The 18,714-nt window shown below is 44.2% G+C and overlaps 2 protein-coding genes across 2 annotated transcripts in view; both read left to right on the top strand.

Annotated features, from left to right (window-relative positions):
- The window catches only part of HERC6 (HECT and RLD domain containing E3 ubiquitin protein ligase family member 6), a 62,613-nt gene extending 57,561 nt beyond the window's left edge, over positions 1-5,052 (top strand). Inside the window, exons 21-23 of the mRNA XM_011990765.1 lie at positions 1,827-2,010; positions 2,101-2,203; positions 4,191-5,052. Coding sequence (XP_011846155.1) covers positions 1,827-2,010; positions 2,101-2,203; positions 4,191-4,411 — 508 coding nt within the window. The 3' untranslated portion in view covers positions 4,412-5,052. The remainder of the gene's footprint in view (positions 1-1,826; positions 2,011-2,100; positions 2,204-4,190) is intronic.
- A 1,132-nt stretch (positions 5,053-6,184) lies between these two features.
- The window catches only part of HERC5 (HECT and RLD domain containing E3 ubiquitin protein ligase 5), a 68,724-nt gene continuing 56,194 nt past the window's right edge, over positions 6,185-18,714 (top strand). Inside the window, exons 1-2 of the mRNA XM_011990763.1 lie at positions 6,185-6,252; positions 18,405-18,555. Of these exons, the coding sequence (XP_011846153.1) occupies positions 6,185-6,252; positions 18,405-18,555 (219 nt within the window). The remainder of the gene's footprint in view (positions 6,253-18,404; positions 18,556-18,714) is intronic.

Genomic DNA, 18,714 nt, shown 5'->3' with positions numbered 1-18,714 from the left:
GTGGTCTCGATCTCCTGACCTTGTGATCCGCCCGCCTCGGCCTCCCAAAGTGCTGGGATTACAGGCGTGAGCCACCGCGCCCGGCCGAAAAAAAGAATCTTTTAAGATAAAAGAAAAGGAGAAAGAATTCAGGGTTCAATATTTCCTTTGTAGCTCTTTTTACTATTTATTCATTTAACAAATATTTTTGAGCCCCTATTTTGTACCAGACTCTATTCTAGGTGCTGGAGATACAGTAGTCAAAAAGACAGACAAAATTTGGAGCTTAAATTCCAGTGGGACAGAAAGATAATATACAAATGAATCATTATTATTTTTAATAGAGATGGAGTCTTGCCATGCTGCCCAGGCTGGTCTCAAATTGCTGAGCTCAGGCAGTCCTCACATCTCAGCCTCCCAAAGTACTGGGATTACAAGGGTAAGCCACCACACCTGGCCACAAATGAATTATTATGTAATATAATATCAGATAAGTATGAGCACTCTGAAGAAAATTAAAACCCATTAAGAAACTAGGGAGTTCCAGGTGGTATGCTGGAGCTCACTAGTACCAGCTTGTGAGAGCTGACTGTTAAATTTTCAAAAATGTTAAGAGTTTATTATCAAAGTATTAGTAGCTGAAAATCAGCCATGGTGGGAATATGTACACCACAGAAATTGGCCAATGCTGCAAATGTGTGTCCCCTCCCCTCCCCCTCCTTTTCAGAGAGCTGGTTGTTAGACATTTACCAGCACACCACTGGTTACAGGGGAAGGCAGACAAGAGTTGATTTAGATAGGCTAGTCCACAAAGGCTGCCCAAAGTGTGGGAGACAATCATGTCTCTGATGGAAATGCCTCCAGTAGCAACCCTGCCATCAGGAAATTAATCATTTAGTAGAAATTACATCCTGTAGTATAAGACAGACCTTACAGGAATAATTTTCACAAAGTGACATGTGTTGTGAGAGGGGACAAGCAGAGGAACAGAAGGATTAACCCTGAGAAAGTCTTACTTATATTGAAATCTAATGGATGGTAGAAGTTATCAGGTAAAGAAGAAATGCTGCATTCTGTGGCCTAACTACAAAAGAGAGACAACAAGACCTATGAACTGAAGGTCAGTATGGCCAGAGATGAAAATGGAAGTGGGAGCCGGGCACCATGGTGCACACTTGTAGTCTCACCTACTCAGGAGGCTGTGGCAGGAGGATCGCTTGAGGCCAGGAGTCCAAGTCCAGCCTGGGCAACATAGGGAGACCCCATCTCTTAAGAAAGAGAGAGAGAGAGAGAGAGGAAGAGAGAAAGAGAGAAAGAAAGAAGGAAAGAAGGAAAGACAGAGAACGAGAGAAGGAAGGAAGAGAGGGAGGGAGGGAGGAAGGAAGGAGAAAGAAAGAGAAAAAAAGAAAGAGAAAGAAAGAAAATGGAAGTAGGAAGAGGCTGCTTGCTGAGACTGGCAAGGTCATATCATTGAGGGAGGAGGTGGGGTTGGGAAGGCCTGCTGATCCCTGCTAAGGAGGTTTGGAATTTACCCCAAGGGTAATGGGAAGCCTTTGATAGACTTTAAGCAAGAGAATGACATATTCAGATTCATGTTTTAAAAATATCCTACCGACTGCAGTGAGGAAAGTGAGCCAAATAGTTTTAAACTTTCTGATTATATTTTCTAAATTTCTTTCTTCTAGCTGACCAGGTTTTGGTCACAACACAACATTCTTGTGCTATGTAGAAGTAATTGACTTTTCCTTCTCAATAGAAATAGTAAAAAGAATAAAGCATAGAATCTTTTAATCATTGGCCTCTTCCTTCCTTTCCTTCCTTTTCTTTTTTTTTTTTCTTCCCTCAAGGAAAGACTATGTTTCTAAGTATATTGATTACATTTTCAACGTCTCTGTAAAAGCAGTTTATGAGGAATTTCAGAGAGGATTTTATAGAGTCTGTGAGAAGGAGATACTTAGACATTTCTACCCCGAGGAACTAATGACAGCAATCATTGGAAATACTGATTATGACTGGAAACAATTTGAACAGGTAGGTGATACCTAAAGTGCCCCAATTTTTCCGAACAACTTCTATGTGTTCCACCCCACTCAAATCATTTTTCTCCCTCTTTCTCTCAAGAATTCAAAGTATGAGCAAGGATACCAAAAATCACATCCTACTATACGGTTGTTTTGGAAGGCTTTCCGCAAACTAACCTTGGATGAAAAGAAAAAATTCCTCTGTAAGTACTGTGGTAATAGATGGACACATAATTATATATCTTTTATATATACAATCTTGTTTAGAATGAAGCCATTGAAGTGGCCTTACTGTCTGGGGTGACACCCAAGGTTCTTTGTCTCACAGCCATGGAGATCAAGGACAGGGACACACACAAAGGGTAAGGTATAGAGCAGAAACTTAGTAAGAGACAAAAAAAGAGAATAGCCCTCTGCTACAGAGAGGGGTCCCAGAAAAATGAGTTGCTGATCTGTGGTGAAATGCAGAATTCTTTATAGATGAGCTAGTGAGGAGGACATACATAGGGCATGAAAAAATGAGTTAGGACCAGGTGTACCATCGCATAGGTCACGAATCTCTAGCAGCCCCTACCCCAATCTTTGATTATACAGGTGGGTAGCTACTCCATGGTGCTTATTTCTTTCTTACTGTGCATGTGCTAAAACAGAGGGGAGGTGGAACCCCCATGGTGGACATGCCTGGCCCCAGGTTGCCCTTTCTATTGGTGGAGCTGCTGGCATTCCCCCATACTAGCTTCCAGCCTTCTTATCTATGTTTGCAGCCCAATATTCCAGGCTGCTCTTTATTAGAAAAGAAGTGATTTCTTGGACTGCTTTTTGTTAGAAGGGAAGTTCTACTGAGGACTCTTTTGCCCTCACTATCTGCCTAAAATAATTTTCTATCTCTGTATCACCATTCTTGCTGGTGGATCACATGTGTTAGTGGCAGAGCAAGGATGAGAACCCAGGCTCCCTACCTTCTAGACCAGCATTCTTTCTCTTACTCAAGGCTGTTTCTTTTTTTTTTTTAAATAGAGATTTGCTATTTTACTACTTTTTCCACACTGACTTTTTCTGCACCCTCTTTCCTCACTTCAGCTGGCTCCTAAGCCTTTTATCTCATGTTCCTATCTTCATCTAATTATCTAAGTCCTATGATGTTCGAATGATGCAAACAATCTGTTTCATAGTAATATATCATTTAGACATAATAATAGCAACAACAACTGATGATAATAGTAGCAGCAGCAGCAGCAGCATTTACTGTGTGCTTATTCTGTGCCATGCACTATGCTGACTGCTTTGTATTTATTACCTACCTTTTTCCTAATAGCAACCCTATGAGGTAGGTACTATTCTTTTTTCCCGTTTCAGACATGAGGAAAACGAGGTTTGGAGCATTTAGTAGCTTGCCCATGTTCAGACAGCTGGTAAGTATGGGAACCAGAATAGAATCCATCAGGCTGACTCCAAATCTCAGGCTCTTGAGCACTAAGCTCTGTGGCCTCATGGTACAAGAACTTCTCTTGGTGGGAACCCTAAGGTTTCTCTAGGGCAGACTTAATGACTTCTCTCACCATCTCATCCCATTCATCAGCTCTTCCTGAGTTACACATCTTTCTTCTTGATATTTTTGTTGCTACTAAGGATGTTGGAGGACAATTCCAACTTGTCCACATATCCAACCTATTTCTCTATAAGCCCAAGCTGCCTTTCTAATCTTCTCTCTTAATGGGAAACTTTTGATTCAGCCCAGTGGTTCAGCTGTCTGTACATCTCATGAGTTCACTTCTTCCCACCTTTGGCTTTTTCCTGAGTTTTGTCCCCTGCCTTGAAAGCTCACCCAAATCCTGTCTTGAGAAATAGCCTGGTGTGACCTCTGTGAAGTCCCTGTGACCACCCAGCCTGGTGTCTGTCTCCGTGCTGAATCCTTTAAGCTCCTAACCTCATGCTTCCTAGATGAGCTGAATAAACTTCCTTCTTGCTACTATCTTTTCATGCATACAATTTTCCCCCAACTACACCATGAACTCATTGAGGACAAAGACCAATTGTCATGAGTTTTCTACACTCAATATGGCCAAGGACAGTTCTCTCTGCCTAAGGACCTTCGATAAATACTTACTGAATGAAGTGATTAATTTCTTCCTTTTCATTATGTTTTATTCTTCCTATGAAATATCTTAACCAAATTTTATTCCTTTCTAGTGTTTCTTACAGGACGTGATAGGCTGCACGCAAGAGGCATACAGAAAATGGAAATAGTATTTCGCTGTCCTGAAACTTTCAGTGAAAGAGATCACCCAACATCAATAACATGTCATCATATTCTCTACCTCCCTAAGTATTCTACAATGGAAAGAATGGAGGAAGCACTTCAAGTAGCCATCAACAACAACAGAGGATTTGTCTCACCCATGCTCACGTAGTCATAATCACCTCTGAGAGACTCAGGGTGGGCTTTCTCACGCTTGGATCCTTCTGTTCTTCCTTACACCTAAATAATACAAGAGGTTAATGAATAGTGGTTAGAAGTAGTTGAGGGAGAGGTTGGGGGAATGGGGAGATGATGATGATGGTCAAAGGGCACAAAATCTCACACAAGACTGTGGCAGGAGAATATAGTCCAGAGATAGGGATCTAAGGATGACTTGGACATACTCCCTGGCACGGAAGAATCTGAACACTGGCCTATGATTGGTCCATTCCAGGACCTTCATTTGCATAAGGCATTAAACCACATCAGTCTCTGATTGGCCATGGGCCAAATCTGCACTCCGGCCAATGATTGGTTCATTCCAGGACATTCATTTGCATAAGGAGTCAAACCACAGCAGTCTTGGATTGGCCGTGAACCAATTCACCTCAGCCTCTAATTGGCTGTGAGCCAGTCTTTCATTTACATAGGGTGTAACCATCAAGAAACCTCTACAGGGTACTTAATCCCCAGAAGATTTTGCTACTAGGGCTCTTGAGCCACTTGCTCAAGCCCACTCCCACCCTGTGTAATGTACTTTCACTTTTGCTCCTTCACTGCCTTGTGCTCCAATAAATCCATTCCTTCACCACCTGTTCATGCATGTCGTTCAATTCTTTGTTCAACACACCAAGAACCTGTACACCTCATTATCAGAACCCTTAACCCAGTAATATATTTTGGCAAGCCAGCCAGGAGGTAAGCCCAAATTTGGGGATTTATTTTCTTTTATTCTACTGAGATTCCATTTGTGGCCACGGGCTGGAACTAAACTCCATACGGGACTCTCTCTGTCTCTCCCCTTCTCTTTCTTTCCCTTTTCCAACTTGGGACCCTTGGCAGACAGCATTCTAAGCACAGAGACAACTGAAGGTCTCTTGCCGGGGCCACTGTCTGGTGAGACTGAAAGGTTTCTGTGTGTAAGCATCTAACCATCATCGCCTACTTCAGGTGGGACCTGAGTCCTTTTCTTTTTAGTCCTTCAGCAGCCATTTCTCAGTAGCTCCTCAGTAATTGAGGACAACTGGCCAAGGCCACTCTCTAGTGCTGTCTGAAAGCCAAAGAGTGAATGGGGATAGCTGTCTGGCCTGGAAGCTGGATTCTTTTCTATCTCCTGGTTATAGTTCCTGAGCCCCACATGTGACCAATTGGCAGTGGCAGCTTGTCCAGGTCGAATACATACACATTTCAGGTGGCTTTAACCCTCCTTTTCTTATGCTAAAATTCCCTTGTGGAGTCAGCCCGTCAGGGAATGCAACAAATAGGGGCACAAGATAAATCCGTGCCGCCATGAGGTGCATGTTTTTGCGACTATAATATTATATTTATTTGCTGCTTATGTTGGAATAACATGTTTAGACCAATTAGAGATGTACCCCAACCCAAAGGGCCAGGGCAATAGGTAACTGACTATGGAGGCCCCAAGGGCAAACATTAGCCTAAAGGTTAGGGACCAACCACTTGGATAGGGAAAGTGCCCTGCTTCTTTTGTGAGGGACCAGATCTAGATCATTTAAGTTTAGTAGATCTGGTACTAAGGGAAGAATCCTGGTGGAGACTCTTGAATCACTGTATAAATTGCACAGTGGATCCCTGGGGAAATCTCTGCGCCTGGTTTATCTGGTACAGTCAGAGAGCACTATACTCCCTTATTGAGAGGCCAGTCTCTAACAAGTTTAAATTAGGCAGTCTGCCATCCCTTGCCCTTCAAACTATACTTACTATAATGGTTAAGGAAACCATCTGGGAAGAAACTACTGTGGCCAGCTACAGGGATGCCAAAAGCCAAGAACTGTATCCAAGAATGAAGGGAATCATACTAGGCATTGTCTATGAAAGGAAAGCATTCAAAGCAGGACTGGTGCCCACCTAAGGTCAGAGATGTCTGACACTCTTAAGACTGGACCCCAAAAGGGGACTCCTTGGGAGATCCAATCCTAGGCCACAACCTCTCTGAAGGGGAAGCCCCTAGGTGGAGGTTCTGAGGTCTAATATTAAATCCTTCTTAGAATTTTTTCTCTCTTACGACAATAGGAAATACTCCATCCATACCACCTGACTCCCCAATCAGCTGCATCCTCAATAATTGGAACCAATTTGACCCTGACAATATAAGAAGGAAACATTTGTTTTTTTACTGTAATACTGTTTGGTCCCAGTATCCTCTAGATAGCCAGGAGCAATGGCTAGTCAATGGGAGTCTTGGTCATGACACTATCCTGCAATTAGACTTATCTTGCAAAAGGCAGGGTAAATAGTCAGAAATACCATGTTTAAGCCTGTATGGCCCTGCACCAAAACCCTTCAATTTGTAAGGCTTCCAAATTTTGCCCTCAAAAAGAAAAAATTCCTAAAGTAGAATCAGATGTTATAGATGACCCCTTTCTGCAAGGGCCACCATTTCTCAGAGATAACTGCAACCAACTCCATACAACCCTTTGCCAAGTGCTCCTGGGGATCAAACCCAGGAACAGGAGCCGGGAACTCCACTAAGTTCCCCACACACTTCCAGGGCAACACCTTATTCAATTCCCGTCCAGCTGTATTTCCCGTAAGGGAAGTAGCAGGAGCTGAGGGGCTAATCTAAGTGGAGGCCCCCTTCTCCATAACTGATATACAGCAATGAAAGGATAAGTTAGGAATTTATTCTGAGAACCTCAGGAGATTTGCAGACAGATTCCAAACTTTAACCTTAGCCTTCGATCTCTCACAGAAAGATGTTCAATATGTCCTGGCAACTTGTTGCACTCCTCTGGAGAAAGAACATATTTCTGAGGCCACCCAACGGGAAGCAGACAAGCTATTTGCCGGAAATTCCGATGGCAATTGCCTGGGCCCAGATACAGTCCCCATCACTGACCGTAATTGGAACTATAACACCCCTGTGGGAATGAACAACTGAGCCAAATTCCTTGAAGCTCACCTGGGAGGAATGAGAAAGGAAATGGCAAAGGCAGTAAATTAAGGGAAATTACACAGGGTAAGGAGGAAAGCTATATTTTATAGTAGATTGGAAGAGGCTTTTAAAAAATACACCAACCTGGACCCTCCCTCTCCTGAAGGCAAAGTATTAATGACACAGGATTTCATTAGTCAAGCTGCCCCGGACATTAGGCATAAAATCCAGAAGCTACACATGGGACCACAAGTTTGATAAACTAATCAAAATCAGCTTATTGATACCACCTCCATGGTATATAACAATCGTGATCTGGAGGAAGTGGAAAGGGAATACAGCAAAGAAAACCAGCCGAAATTATGGCAACTGTCATTGGTGATGCCCTAAATACACAAAAGGCATCCAAAGGAAACCCAAAGGGTCACAAGGATAATGCCGGCAAAAGCTCTGGTTACAAGTACAAGAAAAGTGGGCACTAGGAAAAGGACTCCACTAAGCCCCCGCAGGGCCTGTGTTGCCAAGGTGAGGGCACCAGTCACGACCCCTGGCGCTGGATAATTGACTGCCCCCGCTCTGACTGAGGGGCTCCATCAGTCAAAACTCTAGCAGCGCATAAGGAGGGATCAGATGAAGACTCACAGGACCCAGGGACATCACTACTACTTAGGATCCCCGGGTAACTCTGGACGTCATGGCCACCCAAATTACCTCACACGCCAAGCAGCAGCTTCACTTGGAATGGCTGTATTCTGTAGAATATAAATCCCAAATTTCAGGCACATAGCAAAGCTCCTTTACGAGGCAACAAGGGGACCTTAAGATGAGCCAATGGAATGAACCCTAGAAATGAGGGAGGCTTTCACCAAGTTAAAACGGGCTCTCAGCCAGGCTCACCAAGCCCTTCTCAGCATTCCAAACCTCACCAAGCCCTTCTTGTATGTGGAAGAAAAGAAAGGTATAGCAGTGGGAGTGCTTACTCAGAAGCTGAGAACAGAGCCTAGGCCCATTGCATACTTTTCTTTTCTTTTCTTTTCTTTTGAGATGGACTCTTGTTCTGTCTCCCAGGCTGGAGTACACTGGCACAATCTCGGCTCACTGCCACCTCCAGCTCCTGGATTCAAGTCATTCTCCTGCCTCAGCCTCCCAAGTAGCTGGGATTACAGGTGCCTGTCACTACTACGCCCCAACTAATTTTTGTATTTTAGTAGGGACAAGGTTTCATCACGTTGGCCAGCATGGTCTTGAATTCCTGATCTCAAGCAATCCACCCACCTTGGCCTCCCAAAGTGTTGGAATCACAGGTGTAAGCCACTGCGCCCAGTCGTTGCTTACTTAGCAAAGAAATAAGACAGGGTAGCCACCAGGTAGCCCAGCTGCCTCTAGGCAATAGCAGCCACTGCTATTTTGGTTGAAGAAGCTATTAAAATTACTCTAGGCTGACCAGGCATGGTGGCTCACGCCTGTAATCCCAGCACTTTGGGAGGCCGAGGTGGGCGGATCACCTGAGGTTGGGAGTTGGAGACCAGACTGACCAACATGGAGAAACCCTGTCTCTACTAAAAATACAAAATTAACTGGGGGTGGTGGCACATGCCTGTAATCCCAGTTACTCCCGAGGATGAGGCAGGAGAATTGCTTGAACCCGGGAGGCGGAGGTTACAGTGAGCCAAGATCGCATCATTGCACTCCAGCCTGGTCAACAAGACCGAAACTCTGCCTCAAAAATAAATAAATAAATAAATAAATAAATAAATAAACGAAAATTACTCTAGACCAGCTACAACTCCCCACCAGTCCTAGAAATAAAAGGACATATCTGGATGACAGGAGAAAGATTAAATATGAGGTGGCACTCCTAGATAATCCAGAGATCACAATTAAGACCTGTAACACCTTAAACCCAGTTCTATTAGTTTGTTCTCACGTTGCTAGTAAAGACATACCTGAGACTGGGTAATTTATAAAGGAAAGAGGTTTAATTGACTCACAGTTCCACATGACTGGGGAGGCCTCACAATCATGGCTGGTGGAAGGCAAAGGAGAAGCAAAGTCATGTCTTACATGGCAGCAGGCAAGACAGCATGTGCTGGGGAACTCTACAAAACCATCAGATCTAGTAAGACTTATTCACTATCATAGAACAGCACCCATGATTCAATTACCTCCCACCGGGTTGTGGCAGGCCAATTCTCCCTGACAATCACACAAACAGGCCTATATAGCACTCCAGTTACACTGACGGATTTCCATAGCACTGCCTTAACATTTAGCCAATAGTTAAGCCTAGGGAAATTGTTGCCCAGACATCAAAGCTAGAAATGAAACGTATGGCATATGGTCAGTAGGCTTCTCCCTAACCTGGAGCAACTCAAAATAATAGAGACAGTCTTCTAGTGCTGGGACCCATCTGGGGTCAACGGAATCTGAGACAGGTCAAGGTGACAGTGGCAGCTGTTTGAATAGATTCATTGGAGAGTCCAAGGCAGCTCTCTGGACCAAGCTGCAAAGGAGATAAGACAGAAATAATCACTCTGGTACCATAGTAGACAGGCCTTGAAGGTACTGGGGCCCTTTTAATCAAACTTAGCAAGCGTTTTCTGCCTCTGACCTTCTAGTTGAAACAAAATTAGTTACAAATAGACTTAGACGAATGCTGTACTGCACGTAGGCACCTAACCCCAACCTATATATGCACTAAGAAAATTGTAACACTTTGGGTTGGTCTGGTGGAATTATCTCTGGCCTTCTTCCTGTATCCAGTTACATCAATAAATTCCATTCTTTCCTAGTTTGTCTGCTTCTCCTTATTGGGCCTTGAGAAAACACAGCCAGACCCAGCTTGGTTCCAGGAACAGGGTCCCTCCCACGACACATGGAAATTATGGGAGCTACAATTCAAGATGAGATACGGGTGGGGAACCCAGCCAAACCATATCACCAGCCGCACTGCTACCTCTGGGCACCATAACCAATCATTCCTGTGAGCAGATCACAGACATGTGAGCCAGCCTCTTTTATATCAGCCTCTTCCAGACCCTGAGGATACTGGTTTACAGACGGCAGCAGCTTTGTGCTAAATGGGGAGGACCAAGCTGGATACGCAATAGTGAATTATACCAGTTTTGAAGTCCAGCTACTGCCCCCAGGCACATCGACATAAAGGCTGAGATCATTTTTTTACTCTAGCATTAAGGTTGGGACAAGGGGCTGGTGCAGTGGCTCAAGCCTGTAATCCCACCACTTTGGGAGGCTGAGGCGAGTGGATCACCTGAGGTCAGGAGTTCAAGACCAGCCTGACCAATATGGTGAAACCCCATCTCTACTAGAAATACAAAAATTAGCTGCGTGTGGTGGTGTGTGCCTGTAGTCCCAGCTACTTGACAGGCTGAGACAGGAGAATTACTTGAACCTGGGAGGCAGAGGTTTCAGTGAGCTGAGATCGCACCACTGCACTCCAGCCTGGGCGACAGAGCAAAACTCTGTCTCAAAAAAAAAAAAAAAAAAAGGTTGGGACAAGGAAAGAAAGCTAATGTCTATACAGATTCTAAGTATGCATTTCTTGTGGTTCATGCTCATGCTACAATTTGGAAAGGGGACTGTTTACTAACAGGCACTCCCCCATAAAACATGGGATTCTTCAGCTATTGCAGACAACACTTGCCAGAGGCCATAGCCATTATTCATTGCAAAGGGCACCAAAAGAATCTAACCCCTATAGCACAAGGGAACAAAAAGGAATCCAAGGCCGCAGCCCTCAAGGTACAATCTCAACAAGTTTTAGCACTACTCCTTTTTAATGACTCCCCAATAGAACCTGAGTACACCTCACAGGAAGAACAGCTAATAAGACAACAGGGAGGAATGAAACAGGTATCTTGGTGGTATAAAGGATCAAAAATAAATCTTCCCCAAGCAGCCCAATGGAAAATCATAAAAGCCCTGCATAACTCTTTCCATGTGGGAAGAGACACAACTTTGGCCATGGTAAACAAGCTCTTCACTGGATCCAACCTAGCTTCCATGGTCAAACAGGTCTGTCAAGCCTGCTCACTGTGTGCACTAAATAACCCAGGAAACAAAGTGCCTCCTTTAATAGAGCCAATCCAAAGAGGGGGAACTTACCCAGGGAAAGACTGGCAATTGGACTTTACCCATATGCCAGCCTGTAAAGGATTCAAGTTTTTACTAGTACTGATAGAAACCTTTATTAGCTGGGTTGAAGTTTACCCTACCAGAACAGAAAAGGCCAATGAAATAGTGAAAATTCTCTTAAAAGAAATAATCTGGCCAGGGACGATGTCTCACACCTGTAATCCCAGTACTTTGGGAAGCTGAGGCAGGCAGATCACTGAGGCCAGAAGTTTGAGCCCAGCCTGGGCAACATGGCGAAACCCTGTCTCTACCAAAAAAAAAAAAAAAATCATCTGGGCTTGATGGTGCATGCCTGTAATCCCAGATATTCAGGAGGCTGAGGCACAGGAATCCCTTGAAACAAGGAGGTGGAGGCTGCAGTGAGCCGAGACCGCACATTGCACTCCAGCCTGGGCAGCAGAGTGAGGCTCTGTCTCAAAAAATAAAATAAAATTAAAATGAAATGAAATGAAATGAAATGAAATGAAATAATGAAATGAAATGAAATGAAATAAAATAAAACAAAGAGAAATAATCCCTTGGTTTGGGTTACCCCAGAGCCTTCAAAATAACAGCTTATCTCCCAAATAACTTAAGGGGTTGCTAAGGCCCTCAGGATCAAATTTACATTCAGCATGGAGGCCTCAATCCTCCAGGAAAGTAGAAAAGGCTAATCAGACTCTAAAATGGTCATTAAACTGTGCCAGGAAATGTCAGAGACTTGGGTCAACTTGCCCCCTACAGCCCTCTTAAGGATCCGTAATTCCCCTCAAGCAAAAATTAATATGAGTCCATATGAAATATTATATGCAAGGCCATTTTTAACTAATGATCTAATCACTGATCCAGAAACAACCAGTTTAGTAAAATACCTAATTAACCTGGGACAATTTCAGCAGGATTTACAGAAGTTTGGAACCCAGTGGTTCCCTGTACTGGGAACTAAACAGCAACCCAAAATTAGGCCAAGAGGTAAGGTACTAGTAAAAACATGGAAAGAGGGATCATCTGCTCAACAGCTACAACCCAAATGGAAGGAACCATTTTCAGTGGTGCTGGCCACACCTTCTGTGGTCAAAGTACTAGGGTTAGATAATTGGATACATCTTTCCAGCATCAAGCCTGCCATACCAGAAGTTTCCGGACCCCGAACCTGGAACTCCTACCAGCCACTATACCTGTGAATCTGTGGAAGACCTGAAGTACCTGTTTAAAAGAATGGCCAAAAGATAAGTAAATGCCTATTAACTTCCCTTGGTGTCTTTTCTGTGCGGTCGTGGTAGTTGGGGTAATACTAGTTATTCTTACATTATTAAACTGCCTTTTCCCAAGTGGTGGGATCATCTCCTCTGCCCTAGTAGAATCCTATCCTGTAGGACTTAAAGGAGGCAAAACAACTAAAAGGTACATTCATACCCACAATGATTTGCTACAGGCCACACACACTGGAATCATGCATATTGGGAATTGGCTTAATTCTACAGCAGGGCCTCAATTTACCCTCTGACCGGTCATTAGGTGACCCTCAGTACTTACTAAGAACCTTGAATCTAATACAAAGGCTGTTAAACACCACCAGCCCAGTCTTGTTTTCCTGTTTTTGTTTTTTGGATTTTTTTTTAGTAGAGACAGGGTTTCACCATGTTGGCCAGGCTGATCTTGAACTCCTGACCTCAAGTGATCCACTTGCCTAGGCCTCCCAAAGTGCTGGGATTAGAGGCATGAGCCACTGTGCTTGGCTGCCAGCCTAGCCTTAGCAAAATATTGTTGGCTTTGCTTATCCCCATACTCTTCCAGGTACACTGCTATCCCAGTCTCAGCACGATATTGGGCCCTTGAAAAAATGACTTACCACGTTGCCTACAAAGGAGGAACTCTCTTCAAACTAATAAACTTAGATGACTTATACAATCAAATTACAGACATGACAAAGGTTACACTGACAGGATGAGCAGTAAACCTCCTGCAGTCTTATCAGAGCAACCTCTCTAGGGTTACATCCTCAGAAAAATCCATCTGGGGCCCAATATCAACACACACAGAGCTAGAATTCCAGGTACACTCTGTGTCAAAAGGAGCCAAAAGTCCAGTCAGGTCCTGGGGACCTTGAAAAGTAATCAGTGCAATTACACCCTGGAGATTAATCCCTCACACAATCATGTAAATTGCACAGTTATCCAAACTACGTGATTTAGAAAACCTGTTTGGTTTTCATGGAAACCACTCCTACTTAAGGGCACCTTAAAAGATATTCGGTCTAAATACTGTTAAGGGAAACCCACTAGCTGTGTCCACACGTTTCCTTGGGAAGACTGCATTAGCCCTGAAATCTTTAGCTGTCTTTTGGTTCCCCAATAAGAAAATACCCCCGGGTGGTTATTGGTGGACACCAAAAGCAGCTACCTCCACCGGGAAAATAAAACCACTGGGGCAACCCAACTTTAACCCATATGTTCACCACAGAAAACAATTTCTGTTTTGAAAAACAGGGAGCCTTTTTCCTGTACAGGACCAGCTCCTACTTACGTTTACCTGCCAATTGGACTGGAACTTGTACACTTGTTTATTTAGCCCCTGAAATTAATATAGCTCCCAATAACCAATCTCTCACTATACCTTTGACTGCAACCACCAGACACAAGCAAGCCATCCAACTCATCATACCCCTTTTAGTAGAGCTGGGAGTAACAGCAGGAATAGGAACAGGAGTTAACAGGCTGGAAACCTCCCTATCCTACTACCAGAGTTTGTCCAATGCTTTCATGGAAATCTTGGATGACATTGCTCAAAGTATTGTCATTATACAAAATCAAATAGGCTCCCTGGCAGTGGTCACTTTGCAAAACAGAAGGGGACTAGACCTTGTAACTACTGAGAAGGGAGGCTTATGTCTTTTCCTAGAGGAAGAATGCTGTTTCTATGTCAACCAATCAGGAATAGTAAGGGATGCCACCTGAAAACTAGCTGACTGGGCCGCTAAGATACGACAACAGCTGTCGGAATCATGGGGCTCCTGGTCAAGGCTGCTGGGCTGGGGGTCATGGCTCCATCCCCTAGCCAGACCATTTGCTAATGGCTACACTGGCCCTGGTCTTTGGACCATGTTTGCTAAACCTTTTAACCAAGTTCATTTTCTCTTGCCTAGAAACCATTTAGCTTCAGATGATGTGCGACAAGGTTTCCAGCCAGTGTCAGGTAAAGGCACCACCTCTGGCCATCAAAAGGTTACCCTGTCTCCACAAGACAAAGCAGGGAGAGACTTCTGTGGTCCCCAGTAGGTAGGACCAGCGTGTAAATCAGCAGGAAGCAGTTACAGAAGAAAAGACCATCACTCCCTCTGCCTCCCATAAAGATTTCTAGGGATCATGTCTCTCAGGGGGAAAATGAGGCAGAAGAACAGGGTTCGGAGATAGGGAATCTAAGGATAACTTGGACAGACTCCATGGAGCTGAAGAGTCTGCACACTGACCTATGATTGGTCCATTCCAGGATCTCCATTTGCATAAGGTTCCAAACCACATCAGGCTCTGATTGGCCACAGGCCGAACCTGCACTCTGGCCAATGATTGGTCCATTCCAGGACCTTCATTTGCATAAGGCATCAAACCATACCAGTCTTGGATTTTCCATGGGCCAATTCACCTCGACCTCTAATTGGTCACAACCCAATCCTTCATTTACATAGGATATAACCCACAAGAAACCTCTAGAGGGTACTAAAGCCCCAGAAGACTTTGCTACCACAGCTCTTGAATCACTTGCTTGAGTCCGCTCCCACCCTGTGGAATGTACTTTTGCCTTTGATCCTTCACTGTCTTCCACTCTCATAAATTCACTCCTTCACTGCTTGTTCATGTGTGTTGTTCAATTCTTTGTTCAATGTGCCAAGAACCTGGACACCTTACCATCAGAACACTTAACCTGGTAACAAGATGAATATGTTCTTTTTTTTTTGAGTTCCATTGTGCAGTGTGGTAAATATAATTAACAATACAGTATTGTACTTTTCAAGATACCTAAGAGATTAAATTTGAAATGTTTTCACCACAAAAATTGTTAAGTATTTGAGGTGATGGATGTGGGAACTAGCTTGATTCAATTATTTCACATTGTTATTCATAAATTATAAGATTACTTTGTTCCCCATAAATGTATACAATTATAAATTGCCAATTTACAATTTAAAAAAGAGAACTAGTTGAAAAATGTTTGGATAAATAATAAAGTGATGAATCAAGAATAATTGTTTTTTAAGAGACAAGGGTCTCACTATGTTGCCCAGGCTGGTCTTGAAATCCTGGGCTCAAGCAATCCTCCTGCCTTGCCTCCCAAGTGCCGGGATTACAGGTGTGAGCCAAGAATAATATTTTTAATAAAACAATATTATGTAAAGCAGTATTTCCTATATCCCTAACCTTGCTAGATATATATTTTATATTCAGGAATATCTCTAGAGTTTTTATTTTAGCAAACTGCTGAATAATTTATTTCAAAAATCTGAATGTTAAGGGATTCATTAATTCATTGAATAATTACTTACAGTAGGTACTGTGTGGCAAGAACCATTCTGAAGGCACTAGCACTGGCAGGCCATTGACCAGGAGAACAATGCGGAGTTTGGCCAGGGCAGTCGGAGGACAGCCCGGGCCACTGAGCGCCTCAACTCCAGGGGAAAACCAACTCCCTTCTAGCTTCCCCATCTGCTGAGAGATACTTCCACTCAATAAAACCTTGCACTCATTCTCCAAGCCCACATGTGATCCAATTCTTCTGGTACACCAAGGCAAGTACCCAGGATACAGAAAGCCCTCTGTCCTTGTGACAAGATGGAGGGTCTAATTGAGCTGGTTAACACAAGTGCCTATAGACAGCAAAACTAAAAAAGCACACAGTAGCACAGCCCACTGGTGCTTCAGGAGCAGTAAACATCCATCCCTAGACACTGGCGTGGGGTCAGAGCCCCACAACCTGCCTGTCTGTATGCTCCCCTAGAGGTGTGAGCAGTGGGGCACTGAAGAAGTGAGCCACTCCCACTTCGCACGCCCTACAAAGGGGACAAGGGAACCTTTCCCGTTTCATTGTTAGAGGTCAAAGCTTTTTCCATGGCACATGCCCAGTCTACATGACTTGAAGTTCTGGCTCTGTTATACCTACAAGGTAACTGGCCATTTTGTTATCAAGACAGTAGGCCAGTTTGGGCTCTGAGGTTATAATATACGGCCATCTGAGTTTTGACAGGGATTCCATGGGAATAGGCAAGCTGGAACAACTGGAAATCCATAAGAAAAAAAATGAAGCTTTATTCTTACCTTACACTGATGCAGGAATTTTTGCTTCTTAGCTCAGCTAAAATCCAGGTTCTTGTCTCATGACCAGGAACAATTAGGCACATGAATACATTGAAAGGTGAAGAGTGGCATTTATTAAAAGAAAGCTCTCAGCAAAAAAACAAGGAGGGTCCTGCTAAAAGACTCCCAGCTCACAGACTGAATAATAGGTCTACGCACACAAGCTGAAGACGTCTTGCTCCTCCCTGCTGCATAAGGCTGAATTCCCTGTGGCTGCAACCCACTCTCCCAGTGCAGGTGGGCCCCCAAGTGCCTTGTGGGCATGCCCAGACAAGACCCTGGGCAGGCTTCCTCAGCTGCACAAAAGCTTGTGGGGCAGGTCAGAGATTCTCCAGGGACCCTCCCTTATCTGTCTCCTGCATCTATCAATACTATAAAGAATAATTCATTTTAAATATAATGGAAACCAAAAATTATAAAACTTCTAGAAGGTAACAACTGAGGAAATCTTATAATCTTGAGTTTAGCAAAAACTCTTAAGTAGGACAAAAAAGGTATGAGCTATGTAAAAGAAAAAATGGATAAATTACATCAAAATTTAAAACTTCAGTGCTTCAAAAGACACTTAAAATGAAGAGGCAAGCCACAGACAGGTAGAAACCATTTCAAAACGTATAGCTAATAAAGAACACGGTATGAAACATATAAAGAACTCAAATATAATATATAAAGAACTCTTAGATAGTAAGTCAAGCTAGCTAATAAATAAATGGTCAACACACTTGAATACACACTACACAAAGAAGAGATACTCCTGCCTCGGCCTAAAAAAGAGCTGGGATTACAGGCAGGAGCCCAGGCCCAGCCTTGTCAGTTGATTTTCGGTGACCCTTCAGAGGGCAAAGGGGAAGTTTTCTCCTGTTTCCTACAATCGACAGGCTCATCAATTGGTGAATGGATAAATAAACTGTGGCATATCCACACGATACACTACCATTCAGCAATAACACAAAGGAATTACTAATTAAACACAATAGGATGAACCTCAAAGCATTGTGCTAATTTAAAAAAGCCAGACATCACTTAGGTATGGTTCCGTTTGCATGCATTCTAGAAAAGGCCTAAAGCACACCACTGTTGCCAGGCACCCAGGAGTACATAGCTGAGCAGGCGCGAAAGGGGTGGGGGAGGGGTGGCTGACTGCATAGCTCTGCCCAGTTTTATCACGGTTTGAGCCCCGCGCACAACCCTCTTGTTTGTTTGTTTGTTTGTTTTTTTGATAGGGAGTCTCGCTCTGTTGCCCAGGCTGGAGGCAGTGGCGCAATCTCGGCTCACTGCAAGCTCCGCCTCCCGGGTTCACGCCATTCTCCCACCTCAGCCTCCCGAGTAGCTGGGACTACAGGCGCCCCCCACCACGCCCGGCTAATTTTGTTTTTTGCATTTTTAGTAGAGACGGGGTTTCACCGTGTTAGCCAGAATGGTCTCGATCTCCTGACCTCGTGATCCGCCCGCCTCAGCCTCCCAAAGTGCTGGGATTACAGGCGTGAATCACCACGCCCAGCCGCGGCGCACAACGCTTAACAAACTTTGGCTTCCCTTATCCCGCCCTCTGGAAATGCGTGTGTCAGGGTGCCTCCTAGTGGAACTGTAGCGTTTCCTCGAAAGCCATTCCGTCCAGGAGTTAAGGTGGCCGCTGCACGCCCGGGAACTTTCTCAGTCCAGCCCACCGGCCTTTACCCTAGCCAACGACCTGTTGCCTTTGGCCGCCGGCCGAGTCACGTTAGTTTCCTTTTCCTTTTCGATTCCGCCCCCTAAAAACAACAACAAACATTCTGTTTCGTTTCTCACTCGAGCTGCAGGCTCCGCCCCCAAGCTGCACGTGGGGGGCGTGGCGTCCGGGCAGGGGCGCAATAGCTGAGGCTGCGGTTCCCCGACGCC

The sequence above is a fragment of the Mandrillus leucophaeus genome, unplaced genomic scaffold, assembly GCF_000951045.1.
Source record: "Mandrillus leucophaeus isolate KB7577 unplaced genomic scaffold, Mleu.le_1.0 Scaffold381, whole genome shotgun sequence".
Lineage (NCBI taxonomy): Eukaryota > Metazoa > Chordata > Mammalia > Primates > Cercopithecidae > Mandrillus > Mandrillus leucophaeus.
Note: the sequence above shows the minus strand (reverse complement) of the source record. Positions and strands in the feature narration are given on the sequence as shown.